At 45.6% G+C, this 17,267-nt stretch overlaps 3 protein-coding genes and 1 long non-coding RNA gene across 5 annotated transcripts in view; all 4 read right to left on the bottom strand.

Annotated features, from left to right (window-relative positions):
* Positions 1–4,847: 4,847 nt before the first annotated feature.
* On the bottom strand, positions 4,848–7,128 carry LOC113586534. Its single transcript, XR_003411627.2, has 3 exons — positions 6,983–7,128; positions 6,260–6,415; positions 4,848–5,357 (listed from the first exon to the last, which is right to left on the bottom strand). It is a non-coding gene; the product is annotated as an uncharacterized LOC113586534 (long non-coding RNA).
* Positions 7,129–8,464: 1,336 nt separating this feature from the next.
* Positions 8,465–10,561, bottom strand: dynll2a (dynein, light chain, LC8-type 2a). The gene is given in 3 exon segments (XM_035534255.1): positions 8,465–9,334; positions 9,438–9,571; positions 10,484–10,561. Coding segments are annotated over 2 exon segments (261 nt in total). The 5' UTR covers positions 9,568–9,571; positions 10,484–10,561; the 3' UTR covers positions 8,465–9,203.
* A 650-nt stretch (positions 10,562–11,211) lies between these two features.
* On the bottom strand, positions 11,212–14,431 carry srsf1a (serine and arginine rich splicing factor 1a). Its single transcript, XM_027024706.2, has 4 exons — positions 13,995–14,431; positions 13,070–13,248; positions 12,703–12,875; positions 11,212–12,369 (listed from the first exon to the last, which is right to left on the bottom strand). The coding sequence occupies exons 1-4, from the start codon at positions 14,183–14,185 to the stop codon at positions 12,154–12,156; spliced, it is 759 nt and encodes a 252-aa protein (XP_026880507.2). The 5' UTR covers positions 14,186–14,431; the 3' UTR covers positions 11,212–12,153.
* Positions 14,432–15,075: 644 nt separating this feature from the next.
* aldoca (aldolase C, fructose-bisphosphate, a) overlaps positions 15,076–17,267 on the bottom strand; it is a 3,693-nt gene continuing 1,501 nt past the window's right edge. For both annotated transcript variants that reach the window (XM_027024703.2, XM_027024705.2), the window contains exons 5-9: positions 17,131–17,267; positions 16,932–17,015; positions 16,634–16,808; positions 16,341–16,540; positions 15,076–15,842 (exon numbers count right to left, since the gene is read on the bottom strand). The exon at positions 17,131–17,267 is cut by the window's right edge and continues 24 nt beyond it. In XM_027024703.2, the coding sequence (XP_026880504.1) occupies positions 15,747–15,842; positions 16,341–16,540; positions 16,634–16,808; positions 16,932–17,015; positions 17,131–17,267 (692 nt within the window). In that variant the 3' untranslated portion in view covers positions 15,076–15,746. The remainder of the gene's footprint in view (positions 15,843–16,340; positions 16,541–16,633; positions 16,809–16,931; positions 17,016–17,130) is intronic.

The following is a 17,267-nucleotide window of genomic DNA, read 5'->3' as shown; positions in this document are numbered from 1 at the left end:
CTCCCTCCCTCCCTCCATTCCTCTCTCTCTCTCTCTCTCTCTCTCTCTCTCTCTCTCTCTCACCCTCTCAGTCTCTCTCTCCCTCCCTCCCCTCCTCCCCCCCCTCTCTCTCTCTCTCTCTCTCTCGCTCATCTTTCTCACCCTCTCACTACTCTCTCTGTTTCTCTCCATCCCTCTTTACTTTTTCTTTCTTTCTGCCAGTATTTCTTCTTCTCTGTCTTTTCCTTTACATCCGTTGTGAACGGCGCTCCACGGGTGTGGGTGTGAGGCCGTACACTCCGCATCTCTCTCCGTACAGGGACAGTTGGAGGAAGGAGTCGTGAGGAGATCCTGCAGGAGTAGGACGTGGTGACCTGGGCGTGGTGACCTGGGCGTCAGCTCCTGTCTTCCTGACCTTCAGCAGCTGGCGCAGGGAGGCTCCTCATGCCAGGGCCTGATTCATTACAGCAGCTGGGCGGAGCTTCACATCACACACCATAATTACACGTATTTACAACACGCTCCTCTCTCTAGGATCTGGACTGACTCTGGCAGGAAAGGCAAAGACACACTACATCATCTAAATGCTAAATTAAACACAAGAGTTCAGCTGTCCAGTGGACTGTGCTAGTGTGCTAGTGTGCTAGTGTGCTATTGCTGTCCAGTGGACTGTGCTAGTGTGCTAGTGCTGTCCAGTGGACTGTGCTAGTGTGCTAGTGCTGTCCAGTGGACTGTGCTAGTGTGCTAGTGTGCTAGTGTGCTATTGCTGTCCAGTGGACTGTGCTAGTGTGCTAGTGCTGTCCAGTGGACTGTGCTAGTGTGCTAGTGTGCTAGTGCTGTCCAGTGGACTGTGCTAGTGTGCTAGTGTGCTAGTGTGCTATTGCTGTCCAGTGGACTGTGCTAGTGTGCTATTGCTGTCCAGTGGACTGTGCTAGTGTGCTAGTGCTGTCCAGTGGACTGTGCTAGTGTGCTAGTGTGCTAGTGCTGTCCAGTGGACTGTGCTAGTGTGCTAGTGTGCTAGTGCTGTCCAGTGGACTGTGCTGTGTTGTGTGCTGTGTGACTGTTATGGCTTTCTCAGTGGAGGTGCAGTGCCTCCAGCTTCTCCACCCTCACTGATGTGCACATTCCACCCTGCCCATCCTGGAGCCAATATTGACTTAAGGACTCCGACCTCCATGACGCTACACAAGTGGAAAATGAGGAATGAAGGACATACATGGACTAGGGTCCCCGCAGCAGGAACAGGGAAACACATTCAAACTAACAAATGTACACCAGCACACCAGTATACCAGAACACTAGTAGACCAGTACACCAGTTTACCAGTGCACCTTTACACCAATACACCTGTATACCAGCACACAAGTATACCAGATCACTAGTAATACCAGTGCACCAGTACACCAGTACACCTGTACACCAAAACACTAGTATACCAGTACACCAGTACACCTGTACACCAGAACACTAGTATACCAGTACACCAGTACACTATAACACTAATATACCAGAACACTAGTATACCAGTATACCAGTACATCAGTACACCAGTACACCAGTACACTATAACACTAATATACCAGTACACCAGTATACCAGTACAGCCATGCATGTCTGTGCCATCAGATTTCATTGCTGTAACTACACTCAGTTCAGAATGCAAACATGTGGCTACACACTCCAGTGTGAGGTGATGTGATTGTACTCAATCACTCTAGTGCAGGCTCACCTGTGTCTCACCTTGTCTCCACTTTATATGAACCTGTTAACAAACTCCTGTTAATGAACCTGTTAACAAACTCCACCTTTCTGGATGAGCCATACTCACGTATCTTGTGATGAACCTTCTATATATTCTGGGCAGTTTTCTGAAGACTTTTCCTTCATGGAAAGTATTGTACTTTCTCGTAAGCATTCCACTACTGGGGTATCTTGGGGTGTTCTGGGGTGTTCTGGGGTGTTCTCAGGTGTTCTGGGGTGTTCTGTGATGCTCTGGGGTGTTTTGGGACTACTAGTTTTTATGGACATCTCAGAGGTGTGTGGTTTCTGATTCTTCTTCAGGGGGCTTGAATCCTGTGTGCTGTGCCATCACACCTGTAAAGTCATCCTGAGGTCGCATGTGTGATAAAGACAGGCCAAGGAAGTGGATGTGAGGTGGAACTTAAACCGATACACACACACACAGTGCATGAAAAGATAGAAGGGATGCAAACCCAACCCAAATGTCTCTAATGGCTCAGAGGTTAGAGAACGGCTCCCCCCACCGAAGTCAAATAAGACAAACGTGTTGCCTTTCTCTCCTTTGCTGCCCTGACTGCACACGCACTGCTCCACAGACAGCCCCACCTGGCCTGAGGACTGGTACCACAGGTGAAACAGAACCTCGTCACCAGCTAAACTCCTCAGTCCAGTGCACGACACAGTGACACTGTCTTCTTGAACTTCCTGGGTTCAGATATATCCGCTGTCTAGCCAGAACGGCTGTGATCAGAACACACCAAACTCTGTGTCACTTATGAACGTAGAACAGTAGGCACAGGGCTCTGCCAAACTCCAGGAACAAAAAAATCGATATATCAGTTAGTCATTAAAGATCCCAGTGTGATGCATTCAGAAAGTATTTGCATGGTGCTTGCAGTGTCCCAGTGCTACAGGTACACACACCACACAAGACGGTATTGTCTAGGAGAATCACATAAGGCCCTGTTTGTTGTAGTCTCACTGCTCAACAATTTTGCTCCCTGGCGCCACTCAGTGGACATTAGAGGACACTGCATCGAAGAAAATAAAGCGGACAGCCGGAGGTGCGTGTGCGCGGGGGTCTGCCCAACCTTCCCAGAGCGCCCCCGCCTCACCCTCCAGCAAGAACCCAGTTAACCCTCCCGAGGTAATTACCTGCTTGGGTTCCTTTGTTGCTGAGGTCTGCTCATTAATGCAGGACCACGCAGGGCAGGTGTTACTGGGCCATGATACGTGGAATTCTCTTCCCCAAACGCAGGCAAGGAAGCAAGGACGAGCCCGAGCACCCACCTTTAAAACAGACGCGTCTGTCGGTAACAGGAGAATGCTGCGATGTCTGAGCTGTATTTAAACAGCTTCCCAGGACACGCGGAAAAGAGAGAGCTGCTTGTGTCTTAACTGAAGGTAAAAGTATTTTCTAAGCATCCACAGTTTGCGATATCCATGGCTTTCTTTAGGAAAAGGTCATGATGAACCAGGGCTCTGGGCCATCATTCATGTGGAAGGATTTCTTAAAGAAACAGAGACGTGTAAAGCAGAAAGTATAAGTATGGAAGCACGTGTGCTGATATTTAAAACACATACACTTGTACACCTATCAGAGGTTCTCATTTGATCCAGTTACTTCACAGAAAACTGGTGGGTTTGGTGTAAAACTGAGCAACCATGACGCCAACCAAACAAGAGTCAGTGACTTGTACCAAAGTCTCAACAAGTGAGTGCTCAGTTAAAGGTAATAATGTCATCTGTGTTTACTGCCCTGTAAAGTGTGTGAAGATATGAAGTGAATGTCACTATTACAACCAGGACTTTACCATCTGTACAGGTTTAAAGTGAATCTTCTCAACTTTACAATCTTACAGAGGACCTAGAGCATTCTGACATTGCAGTCCGACCTCGTGCAGTTTGATTCCATCAGTGGAGAGTTGAAGAGAGTGTGAAACTTCACTATCAGCTGTGATCATATGGAAAAAATCTGACCTACTGACAATAATTTGTCTTTCCAGTTATTAATTCCTTTGCTTCTGCCCTTAAACATGCGAAGAGGTCGTCTTCACCGACAGTGCACTTCTTTCCAGTCTGACTCTAGATGACACAGTAAATTAGAAACCTCACTGTAGTGTGTAGTGTGTGTTTATGTCCTAGTTTGTCTGTTTGTGTTTGTTTGTGTGTAAGTCCTCCTCCAGTAGAGGTTGTCTACTCCACACTATAAAACCTGTTTTCTGGTTTACGTTTGTCTGGTGTTAATGGTTAATCAACCAAATGAGGGATCAGCACATTTCCTTTAGCACAGACACCAATCAATGCTGGTGTGGTCAGAGGACTAAAATACTGTTTAACACACTACTGTATCACTCATCCTTTTCAAACATGTCCATGCCCGTGTGTGTGTGTGTGTGTGTGTGTGTGTGTGCGTGCATGTGCATGTGAGATGTGTGTGCGAGGTGTGCGTGCTTATGCGTGTGAGGTGTGCGTGCGTGTGTAACTACAGGTATGAGAAATATTACTTTTGGATATTTTATGTGCCGTTAGGACTGTTACTGTTCAATATTCACAATACTGACGTAGTCTGACAATCCTGACTGTAGAGAACACTATCACTTGTTCATTTATCTGTCTGTAGAGAACACGATCACTCGTTCTTTCGTCTGTCTGTAGGGAACCAGGAATTGAAGAAAAGTGTTTAGCAGTGACCTCAATAGAGATGAAGTAGAACATGCAAGGACAGAACCTCCTAACTTAGACTCAGAACTTAAGATCTGTACCTGGACATGCGGGACACACCTGGACACCGGTAAGGTGGAAAGTGAGATCCTCTGCATGGTGAAGCACACACATGCACACACACACGCGTGCACACGCGCATACACACACAAATGCACACACGCATACACATACATGCACACATGCACACCTCACACACACCAAACAGGCCTCAGCACTTCACACAGTATTCATGGTTTCTGTTTACATCACAGAAAACTTGCCCAAAACATGAGATTTTTTTATCAAAAACAGATGGAAAGACTGGTATGTTTATATATACCTTTCTGTTTCTACATTGTGAAAATACACCACATGTATATGTATTTTAATTATACACCTGTTCACCAGAATGGTGTAGGATATTGTCTTATTCCGGGAAGATTTATACAAAGACAGGGAACATTAGCCCATGACATTCTATAAATAATTTACTTCACAGAATGCACAGAACATTTGAGGAAGTGCAATTTCTAGGAAAATTAACATCATTAGCTGCCTTCTCGTTAGACACAGCAGGAAGTACCACATATACACAGGCCCAAACCTCCCAGACAGGAGATGGCTGAGAGCAGAGACCTGCCCCTATCCTCACATCACCTGCCCTCACCTCCCCCAATCCTCCTCACACTGCACCCAGCAGGGGGGAACTTTCTGGATTGCCCCTCGGATCCAGCTGTTTTTTCCTCTATGTCTTCCTGGATGCGTTCTTTTCTGGAGCACATGCCTGGCGCAGTGCCACCTAATGTGAAATCCAGAGTTATCCATTATTACATGAGTAAGGAGAAACTTCACACTCCGTCAACCACGGAAACTCCAGCCACGGCAACTGTCTTGTCCACCTCCGACTTTCCTGCACCTTCAGCCTCTAAACGCTGCGAAACAAACATGATTAAAATGACTTTAAAAGCATAAAATTCTTTCTTTCTTTCTCTCTCGCGCAGGTGTCTCTCAACACCCTGACCCCCATCTGCAGGGACTCTTGTGTCCCATAATGAATTCATCTGCACGTCTCCGTCCCTCCAATAGCACCATTAACGCAGGCCGAGGCAGGCATCCTGACAGCAGCCTGTCTCTGAGCACAGAGGTCACAACAGGTTGACCCTTCACCCTTCACCCTGCTGACCTCTTGCTCTGTTGGATGCTTCATCTGCATTTCAACACAGTGGTGGTGACAGAGCCTCCAACCAATCAGCATTCACTCTCTCGCCTGACATTCCCACCCCCCATGGCCGCGATGCCCTGATCTCCCACCAGTGCCGAGCTCACGTTATTAAGCGCCGTCGTGCTTGGCTGCTTGTGATCTGCAGGGAAGCAGAAATGGAACTGGGGGCTGTTAAATTGTGTGCGTATGAGCAATGAAGCACAGCGTTGAGCTTGAGAAATGTCTTCATTCCCATCAGCCACCACTGCACCCTGAGCCACACCTCCTGCTGAGATGGGCGGGGAAAACAGACCTTGAGCAAAGGCACAGGTAAAACCCAGAAACGCCATAAAAGGTTGTTTTTACAACACCCTTAACATACTGACAGAGCAGTTCAGTCCTGGTGAGGTCGTCACAAACAGAACTATAACACAATATCTCATATGCCTAAATTCTCCAACCCCCCTGCATTCTGTGAACGCCACACAACATCAGTCTACACAGAAAGTCTCCGTTACATGATTAGAGTACAATATCTCAAACAGTGTCATTTTCTAGTGGTTATTCTACTCCATAAGGATTTTGAATATATGTGATATAGATTAAAGGTTAACCCTTTCCAGTGATGGCCACCTGGGGCAGGTCTGTCAGCGAGGGTCTCGGCAGGGTCCACACGAAGGAGACGCCCCAGTGCGGTGTGAGCAGGGGTCAGCGCCACACTCATAAAGAGCTTCACCGCTTTACAACCCAGTTGCTCAACATCACATGCCTCCAGAACAGGGATATTACCTGAGATAAGAAAAGAGCACACACACAGACACACATTCACTCACAAACACCCTCATACACAGACACACACAAACATACACACACACTTATAGGAAAATACAAAGTCTACCGACACAGCCATTTGAAGTGGGTGTTTTCCGACCCCCCAAGGCTTTTGAAAACAGCACCCAAAGCCAAGCCCTGCTGCACTGTAGTTATGCTGCTGTTTGCTTTGCCACCTGCTAAAACGAGCTCCTTCCCCCAGAGCCAGTGACCCAGTGCTCTGGCCGGCTGCTGGCACCGGGCAGCAGCTGACAGCATGTTTTGTTCGTCCCCGAGTCAAACGCGAGCACTGTGACAGCACAAGGCTCGTGCCAATGCTGGATTCTATAAATTACGTCTTGGTGATAAGTTAACTGCTTTATCCTTGACAGCAGCACACAGTGCAGGCAATAAACATGCTGGGTTACAAGACGCAAGACCATAAAGAGTTCGGCTAAGATGGTTGGGTGCAGCAAAGATAGAGGAGTGGAAAACAGACAAAAAGAAGACAAAGAAAAGAGAGAGAAGCCAGAAACAGGCTGTCACCTCAGGCATTGTAACCGAATGAACGACTCGAGTGTGAAATAAAGATCACGCCAGTAGTAACTGACAGGCAGCGGTAGCGGTGTTGTGTTGTCATGTTGTAGTACAGGGTGACAGGGTGCTTCCTATCCATCCTCAGACATGCAGGAAGTGACTGCTCACCTGCGGTGTGTTCATGGTCTGTAAAGGTTAGAGACGGTCAGCTCTAGAGATCTAGAATGTGCTCTAGAGAACTTTCACCTGCTTTCTACACATTTCAACAATATTTCTACCCTTCAAAATATTGTTTACTACCCACAATTCTTGGTGTTACATATCCGAGTTCGTTGTTCCAGATAATTTCACTGAGGGGAGCGTTTTTTAAATAATATCGTTTTGCTGGAAAGGTTAAACAGATCAACGGCACACAGAAGTGATGCGAAACTGTTCGCCTGACTGCCCCACTCGTTTCCAGGCTTTCCTGCTCTCGTGGTCATTAGAACAAACTGCTCCTGGGTCAGTGAGGTAGACCGCGCATGAAGTCCAGAAGCTAATTGCCTGGAAGTCCCTACACAAGGACAAACTAAAGAACACAGAACAAATCTGCTGAAATCGAGCACACGACTCAGTGGTCCGTTCAGAAGCTCCATGTTTGTAATAAACATACATATAAGCATGAGAAACCATTGGAATGACAAAGGTCCCAAGCCCTATTAACCAGAAACCTTCCACAGTACGTTTTTTAAAGTAGCTCCAGTGTCCTGATCTCTCTGTAGCTCACGGTCAGCCTTACCTTCAAGCTAACATCTCTCATTTGTTCTCTCTTCTCAAGTATCAGCCCCTATAAATAACAGTAACGGAGGTAATCTTTAACTTTGACCTTCTCAGACTGGGGCAAATACTGACAGACTGCAAATGATAAATAATCACAGATAAATAAATACTGATCCTTCTACGATGGCCAACGTGCTCTTGACCTGAACACAGCACTGTCTACAAATGTCTTTACAGTCAGAGAATAGCCAACATTTAAAAATCTAATCTATTTATGCCATCTTGTAGGTTGTGTGTAGGTTCAAGATGTAGGTTCAAAGAGATTATGGTCAAACGTGATTTAAAAAGTAATAAAACAGGATGGTGAAGCAAACTCATCTTCTTGGATTCAGTCTCTCTTACTCTCTGAAATACAAAACTGACTCGTTTCCGTCGAGACTGAGCAGCATTAACCGTATTACAACAATGGCGCGCCAATCGCAAGCTTTGAGGCCTGGGTGTAGTAGGGGCTCCCCCTTGTGGTTAAGAGTGATAATAGCAGGTTGGCCCCGGTTGCCAGTGGATCGACTGAGCCTAAACAGGTGACATATCTGGTCCGGATGAGACATTTTAATGGTGAACAAACATGGTCTTTTTCTCAAGGGCAGTACCTGAGAGAGCATAACAAACTGGAATGAAAGTGTTCGGAAATGAAAGTGTCTAGGACCAGAGAAAACACCAGAGACAAAAGCATTAAAAAGCATTTCACTGCGGTTTATATCATGTATGACTATGTACGTGACAAACTTTGACATGTGTAACATGCAGTCTAATTAGATCCACCACGCTGTAACATCTATGGCTCCAGAGAAGGAAAAAAACAAAACAAACAGTAGAAAATATAGAAGAAGGACCTGGAGGATGTTTCAAACTCAAACTTGAAATCCTTTTTAATCTAACTCATGGGTTACAATTGAGGCAAGAACAAACATTCAACAAAAATGGTTTAATGGTTTGGTTTATCTTGCATTATTCTTCTGTTCATGCCACAGCGAACATGTGGCAAGATATTTCATATAAAAGCCCATTTTCACAGAATGAGCCTGTTTGATTGGTTTCATCACTCAAGACATGAAAGTTGAACCATTTAGGATATCTGATCTTAGATTAAGAAAAAAAAGACCCAGCATCTTACAGGCCACAACATAGGGGTCTCCACCTCTGCTACGCTACAGGTGAGTCATGGTGTTTATCAGAACCACAAACACGACAGCATAAATGCTCAAAATACCTCTTGGAAAAAAGGAAAAACTGAGTTTTTATGCATTTTTCGCATTTCGTCTTGTAATGCTTAATTCAGCCTTTAAAGCACCTGTGCTCGATCAAAGGTCTTAGGTCCATGAACAGATGTCTCATTTAATATTTGTAGCATGTAGGTAAACAGGACATGATCCAGTGCACTTTGGTCGAGGAATCAGGATAATCAAGACATTCAAAAACCAAAGCATTCTCGTGTGTGACCCAAGTAGAAGTAGATGGAGTGCTTGGTCTCATGCGTGACATAGCTGCCGAAGTTCCTTCCCACAATGCAATGCCAGGTGAAGTACCTTTTTAATCAAACTCCTGCAAGGCAGAGAAAACACCGTTCAAGTCTTTCAAAGCCAACCTTAGATGCATTATCCGAAATTTAAAACCCGGATTTAACTGCAGTTTGATTTAAACCTACCTTTCTGATGAACGCCAATGTCTGTCTCTACGTTAGACTTTTCCATGGCCTGGGTGGCGCACTCAACCGCGTCCTGCCGCATGTCCTCGGACATGTCAGCATTCTTGACCACAGCCTTTTTGTCGGTCATGGTGCTTGAAAGAAAGTCCCATGTAAAATTCAGACCCCCGCAAGAGCGTTTATGAAAACACGAGCCGTTACTGCTATACTATGATGGCCAGAACAAGTGCTACACGGACAGTTCTTTCAGATGTAAGTTTTAGGGTAATCTCGCTGTCAGACAAACTCAACAGACTACAAGCCCCTAAAAGGATCTGATTTGAATAGTCATGAATTGTTCAGTTTAGTTCTTTGAGCTAGGACTCACACTCTCACACACTTCCCTCTCACATCCTGCTGTCTTTGCAATTCTCGACCAAAAAGCCTCAGAACAGCTTCACCTAAAGGAGTCCAGAGTCAGGCCGTATGTAGTTATGTGTAGTCATCTATGTGTGTAGTTATGTGGCTAGTCAGCTACATGTGTGGTCATCTACGTGCATGTCCTCAGCATGTAATAAAATAACAAGGCACTTGATCCGTTCAGTGGTTGAGTGTGTCTCTATGGACTTTAGTCTATTACCAGTGGGTGCACAACTGATGATATCCGTAAAACCACATCTATCGGGGCTTTCAGCACGGAGTTGCTCAAAACGACTGTAGTACTGTTTGACTTTGATGTAGTAACACCTTCACGTATGATGGCATTGTTGATGCACCTGTCTCACCGGGATGTGTGCGGTCCATCAACTTTATTTTAGCCGAATGTTTTTAGCCCCCCTAACAAACAAAAACTATCAACCAAAACTGCTTACACGCACTATTAGCACAAACTCAAAGCTGTCCACGACTCTCCACACCATTAACACACGGACATAATCTCAAAGGGAAGCTATGGTCAAGGTCTACTTCAACATTAATGAATCCAGACGTAAAAACATTTATCAAGTGTTGTAGTACTCAAGCACCATGACCTGATTAATATGCAGATTACACACACCACCACTAACCTAATCGTTCTTCAAATGAATGCAATACCTTTATCCGGAAACGACATTAACCCAGTACGGAAAACGAGCTGCGCCACTCACCTTCAGTAGATAAGGGCGCTCAGCCAGCATACGCACGCGGACACGGCCGCCTACAACCGCCCTCACGCGCTATACGCCAGGCAGACGCTCCGGCTGTCATTGGCTGCAGGTGGCTCGAGCCTTACTACAGGCACTTGCCTCGAGCATAAACCCATAGCGCACCCTTTACCGGGGTGCGGATCGCCTTCCTTTGATTAAACGTGCTTATATCCAAACAAACGGGCTGCTTATTACTACATAAAGCGTATTTATAACTACACGCTATGGTCACACATGGTCTATAATCTATAGAAAAACACGTGCTTGTGGGTGCATTACAGAATAAGGCTTAAAAAAACAAAAAAAAACCCCAGTCACAATGTATCAATGTCATTTCTTTATTGAGGAAACTTCACTAAAAAATAAACAAAATAAAACGCTAGCGATGTAAAAGCATCTACTACTGCCCATCAACGGACAGCAAGAATGTAAAAATTGCCTGAGTATCACCCCTCATCCCAACATTCTCAATTTACCAGACTGCTGCTGTGGATTCCATCCCAAAAGACTGCTCCATCATCTGTTCCTCCACCGCGAGTGAGAATACCAAGGCCAAAATGTGGCGTGAACATCCGAAACGAAAAGGTAAAACAACAAACAAAAAAAAAACCCGTGAAACAAACACTTCTTATCCTACGATCCTGGAGAATTAGATCCTGCTCCATGTCTCCATGTCTCCCTATCCTATCTTCATCATGAACTGCTCCCAATGAGCCGGCATCCACCGAGCCTGTCCTCCATCCCAAACCTTAAAATACCAGCAAAACCAAAGAGGTAGAGTTAGAAACACTCGTCAAAGTCTTTCCCATAATGCATGCACATGGTGGGATTTTCTGTCGCTTTGAAACGTCATTTCAAACCACCAATGACTGCTCCTCATCTGCTCACTGTAGTTCATCCGGCCCAAAGGCAACATTACTATGTAAACATACAGAACAGCAATACAGCTAAACTTGACTGAGCACAGCTGCCTGTTGTAACAGCAGCTGAGGAGACTGAAAGGCAACAAACACCCATTAAAATAGCTGGTAAATAAGCATTAAATGTTATTATGGAGTGTCGCACTGCTTAACTTCAGTATGCAAGTCAGGTTCAGCAATTCTTTATTACAAAGTGTCAGATCATCTTTCTGAAATGACTGTAGGAAGACATGGTAAAATACATGTGTTGAGCCCAATCGTGAAACAATTCATGACACTTACAAAAATAGCGAGAGGCATTAAGCAACCTTTTGTTTGGTCAACGAGTCATTTTGTATCTTAAAAAAGGACAAAAGAAAAGGTGAGAAGGGAAAGAGGGTTTGAGCAGTCCGTTAAAACACATTCTTAAAAGACGCCAGATTGGGGGGGGATGAGAAGTGGCAGGACGGCTAAACATTCAGAAGACCAAATCTCACTGGGGAAGTAGAGACTAAAACCAATACTTCAATGAAAAGTGGGGATTTGTATATAAAAATAAAAACCAAAACAAAAAACAAGTCAACAGCTCCACCAAAAATGGGAGTTGAAGAAACCAAAGCAGCACAGGCGAAGAGGCACCAGCAGAGGGCGTTAGGACCGCGAGCGAGAGCGGCTGTGACGAGGAGAGTATTGCGGCGACCCTCTGCCACGCCGTGGCGAGTAGCTGCGGCTGCGGTTACTACGGCTGCGGTTACTACGACTACGGTTACTACGACTGCGGCTCCTGCTGCGGCTCCGGGATCTTGACCGCCCGTAGCTGGGGCTGCGTGGACCATCCACTTTCACACGGATGTACGCCGTCTCCCCCTGAGGTGCACAAACAAACCAACAAATCTTTCCTCTGAGCACACAGAAGGACCCAGACCAAGATTACACTAAACTCACAGTTATTCCTTCCCTCAACACACACACCATTATATTGAACATTTAACATACAATGTAAACATTGGAGTGTGGAATCAAAATAATCAAATGTAGGAATACCCTTCATTCATGAGCCATTTGAAATTCTCTGCTTAATGGTCTAGCTAAATATATGGAGCCATACCCCAATGTCACCAATTCTGCTCACCGTAAAGAAAAATCCAAAAGTTAAAAAGGTGACTACATCCTAAATTCTGATTAAAATCCCAAACCTACCTCGTGTGATCGGAACTTAGTGTTATCCAGCTTTCGAACAGCATAGGTCATGTCTTCTTTGCGCACAAACTCCACCACGCCGGTCCCATCCCGGAAAACGTCAGCGTAACATACGTCACCTGCTTCACGCATGTGATCCTTCAGGTCCTGCCAGCTGCCACTTGGTGGAAGCCCTGCAAGCACGAAAGAGAGGCCTTTATCCTACAAGTAAGGACAACTGCATTTGCGCATCAATCATGTACCATCACAGTACAGCTAAAAATATATCACTTAAAACCACTGCTGATGTACTCTTCATTTACAGGAAACGGGTCTAAAATGCATCTCATTTCAAAGCGTCACAGCTGTCGTGCATACTAATGCTCACCCGAAACAATCACTCTGTATTCAGAGCGTCTGGACGGGGGTCCGTATCTGCCCCTGAGGGCCCCGGGTCCTCCGAAGCCCCCTCTTCCCATACCGCGTCCACTTCTGGGAAACTCCACTCGCAGCCGATAACCATCGTAGTCGTAGCCATCACGCGCATAAACGGCATCTTCTGCATCCCTGAAAACGAACGATTAAAAAAAACTTGAACCACGTGAACGGAGACCACCGGCTCACCGCTAAAATCCGTGAACTATTCTTGGCCAAGTTTAACTGAAGGCTAGAAACACGGACCACCAAGGAAATTTGCAAGTTCAGAACACTCCCCCTGATAATGTTCAGAACAAATACAAAACGTTAACTATCTTAGCGTAACTAGCAGCTACGAAGCAAACTGGGGGAGTTTATCCAGCCGAGCTTCGTAGAATACTAACGCAAATACAACAGCTAACTAAACATTTACTCGTGAAAGAAACTGTGCAAGATTGTTAACCGCCTTATTTGAAACGACGTTATACGAGCACTAAACAGCGCGGGATTTCGAATAAACGATTTCACCGTTAGCTAAGCTACACGCTTATCTGGCCTTTCGCGTGAACACGCTTCGTAGGATAGCTACGCTAAGCTAGCTAACCTGGCTGACTTGCTTGCTAGTCAAACATTTAACCTTAAACTAGCCAGTTAGCACCCAGGTGCCCTTAACCAGGCGGCGTGGCACAAATCAAGCTCGGGTAGCTAGTTAATAACCTCCAGCAACACGCGGTGTTAGTCCGACTCAAGTCCAGACCACCGCGTGCCAACGCGAGCTCAAAGAAGCGCGTAAACGTGCACAACGAGTGAGCATCACCAACAGCACGAGCAGCGAGCTAACGTAGCTAAGCTAAGCTAAGCTAGGCTAGGCTAGGCTCTGTGGGGAATGGCGCTACCTGGGGTCTTCGAACTCGACGAAGGCGAACGGAGGCCCGCCCCGCCGGTTCTTCAGGTCGATGTCTCGGATCGCGCCGTACTTGTAGAACACGTCCTCGACGTCCTTGGTGCGAATGTCGGGCGGGAGGTTCCCCACGTAGATGCGACAGTCGTTGCTCCCGGCGGGGCCTCGGATCACTCCCGCAGACATGGCCGAACAGAGGCGAGCGCTTTCTGAGGTAAAAGAAACGCTTCTGTCGCCCACCTTCAAGCGCTACGCAGCGAGTGGTGTTTGTGAGCGGACGCCACTCACCAGAGTACTGGCCCTCACGGCAGATGCGGCGCGGCGCGAAAACCTCGCTGCTTTTGTCCAGTGATCATACAACAGGCGCGTGGCCTTGCGCTCGCGAGCAACTATGAGCTTTCGCTTCCTCTTCGGGAACCGCGCTTTGCTGGCGCGGATGAATCACGGAAACAGTAGGAACAGCTTTTGACGTATCAGCTACGTCCGAGACACGAAATAGTCCGCTTAGTCTCTTCACTGGACTGCAGGTGTAAAGTGAAGTCTTGATCCGCACACCATGTTCATGTAAACATACTCTTTACTTTCATTTATATACGTATCTGATGAAGAGAACTCACATATGTTGTTAAGAGCTCTTATGCCAATGTACATAAACACAGAGATCAAATATTATTGATCATTCTGTAACTCCACCCATTAAATAATAGAAAATCATTTTCTCAAACCTTTTGTGGAACAAGTGATGTGGAAATTCAAAGACAACATTACCCAACGTCTGTGATTTAATCACATGTAATAAAATCACAGCTGGTTTGCTGGGGCGGTCTGGGGTTAAAGGGTCTGACAAGGGCTAATATATGGAAAAATCCTTAAATGGTAACATGGCTGCTTATAGTAGAGATGATTAAATTGGTGGTTATGTATGGAATGTTCTGTATGTAATCTGTATATAATATGACTATGCAATCAGCTTGAACAAATCAGACTATTGACACTGGTAGCAATTCACAAATGCACAGTTTTTTTGCATTAATGATGACTATTGTATTAACAAATATAGACTGGACACTGGCAAATTTGATAAAAGTTGAGTAAAGGAGTCACATTATTTTCACAATTTATTATGTTATAGGTTTTACATTAAGTGCTCCGTTTCGCCATTCTGAACACCAACGACACTTACCAAAAGTACACAGTTACCAGCTACTGTAACGTAGTGTGAGTAGGCTATGTTCAGGTCAAAGGTCACAGGTTTCCGTAAAACACTGCAGTGATAAAGGATGAATCACACAAGAGAAACACAAGATAGATCCTCCTAAATCTTCCAAAGACTTCTAATAAGAAACAGTTTGTATGTAAAACACATATTATAACACATTAATTTTATTTGTTATCTATATGATATTAATTCCATCATTGGATGGACAAATTACAAATGTATATTTTTTCTTAAGTTGGTCATCAAGCTGCTGTCTGTTTGTTTGTTTATTCATTCATCCATTAATCTATTCATCACTGGAGGGAAAACATTACAATATTCAGTTTCACTGGCTAACAACTCTATAATCATTCCAGGCGATTTTAAAGGGATTCGTTGGAAACCTGTTCTGAACCGTCCGTGATGAACTGAGGTGGAGGTACGGGTCGAAGGAGCAGATATATACCTGTTTTCTATTTCATATCTACGGCAGTGACAGACTGTGGCAGTGGTATCGGCTCTGAGGCCGTGCTGGATTCTGGGGGCGTGTCAGTAGGCATAGCTGGAGAGGTAATGAGAGAGTCCAGTAGCTCCAGCACTCTCCTCATCCCCGCAGTACTTCCCCTGGGATGCCAAGCTGTTAATCTGAATGGAAGAGGCAGGACATGCAAGAACTACATTAAAAGTAGGAAAAAAGATTCACATATTTTAGAAGGACATCGTGCATTAATCAATATATCAGTTGCAATATCTGAGTATAAGTTAGGTGCTAGCTGGTTAACAGCTCTTTATGGACATCAGACACACTCTCACTGACAAGTTAATCAAACATTTATTCATTTGTGCGGTTGGACTACTGCCACATCGAGCCCCAAGTCCTTTAATGTTTTTCAGGGGGAAAAAAAAAGTTTCATTTTTGTAAACTGTGACAATGTGACAGAAATGGGCTTCATATTTTTATACACAATCTTTTTTACTTTTATACACAGTCTATATTTTCTTTCAATTTGCAATATGAATAGAATAGAAATTCAACCCCAACTTTCTAAAGCAATGTGACAAAATTATGACAAGCATTTAAAGTTGGATGTAGTCATTTCGTTATTTTGTTCCCCAACGATGGTGGGGCAGAGCAGGTCCCACCTCTGCGCGTTTGATGAACTCCCCAGTGGCAGCTGTCTGGTTCTCTCTCTGGCCACGCCAGGTCTTCAGGGCAGACGCCTGCAGTGCTCGACCAAAGGAGAAGGTGAGGGACCAGGGCTTCCCCAGGGGGCAGTTGTTGATGGCGTTTAAGTTCATGGACGCCTCTTCTTCACTTTGTCCGCCAGAGAGGAATGTCACTCCTGAAACACGCAGGTTTCTCAGGACTCCACAGCATGAAACAGTTCCTTTAAATGAGACTCAGACCACAGCGAGAGGAAACGATGCGGGCGCACCTGTGACAGCAGGAGGGACAGTGCGACGCAGGGCAGTGACAGTCGCCATGGCGACCTCTTCAGCGCTGTATTTGGTGAGGCAGCCATGTCCTGGGGTCACCATGTTGGGTTTAAGTAGCGTGCCCTCCAGATACACGTGGTGCTCAAACATGGACCTGTACACTGCTGTGAGCACCTGGAAAACACACACACACACACACACACACACACACACACACACACACACACACACACACCTTCTGTAACTACCTTTCAATTCTGCCATGTGGCATATAGAGAACAAAAGCTAGACACCAACCCTCTCTGTAACAAACTGGCAGCGTTTCAGATCGTGGTCTCCATCCGGCAGGATTTCAGGTTCCACAATAGGTACAATCCCATGCTTGAAGCAGAGTGGAAAGTGGAGCTTTACATTCACACACATTGCGCTCACTTAATTCTTTAGGCCAAAAAAGCTAAAAGTAATTTTGCTAAAGTTAGCCTGCGTCCTGTGCCACCTGCTGGCAGATGGTAGCATAGCGGGCGAGGACATTAGCATTCTCTGTAATGCACAGCTGAGAGGGGGTGGTGTCGCTAATCTTCATCACGCAGCGCCACTTTGCGAAATCTGCTCCGTCCTTTTTATACTGAGCAC

The sequence above is a fragment of the Electrophorus electricus genome, chromosome 15 (assembly GCF_013358815.1).
Source record: "Electrophorus electricus isolate fEleEle1 chromosome 15, fEleEle1.pri, whole genome shotgun sequence".
NCBI lineage: Eukaryota > Metazoa > Chordata > Actinopteri > Gymnotiformes > Gymnotidae > Electrophorus > Electrophorus electricus.
The sequence above is the reverse complement of the archived record's forward strand: the minus strand, read 5'-3'. Positions and strand labels throughout refer to the sequence as shown.

Excerpts from the sequence above, each read along its gene's own strand:
- srsf1a (XM_027024706.2), bottom strand. The coding sequence starts at position 14,185 with ATGTCTGCGGGAGTGATCCGAGGCCCCGCCGGGAGCAACGACTGTCGC. Across the intron at positions 13,249-13,994 it reads GTCGAGTTCGAAGACCCCAG|GGATGCAGAAGATGCCGTTT; the intron begins GTAGCGCCATTC and ends GTTCGTTTTCAG. Across the intron at positions 12,370-12,702 it reads CTAAGTTCCGATCACACGAG|GGGGAGACGGCGTACATCCG; the intron begins GTAGGTTTGGGA and ends TGTGCACCTCAG.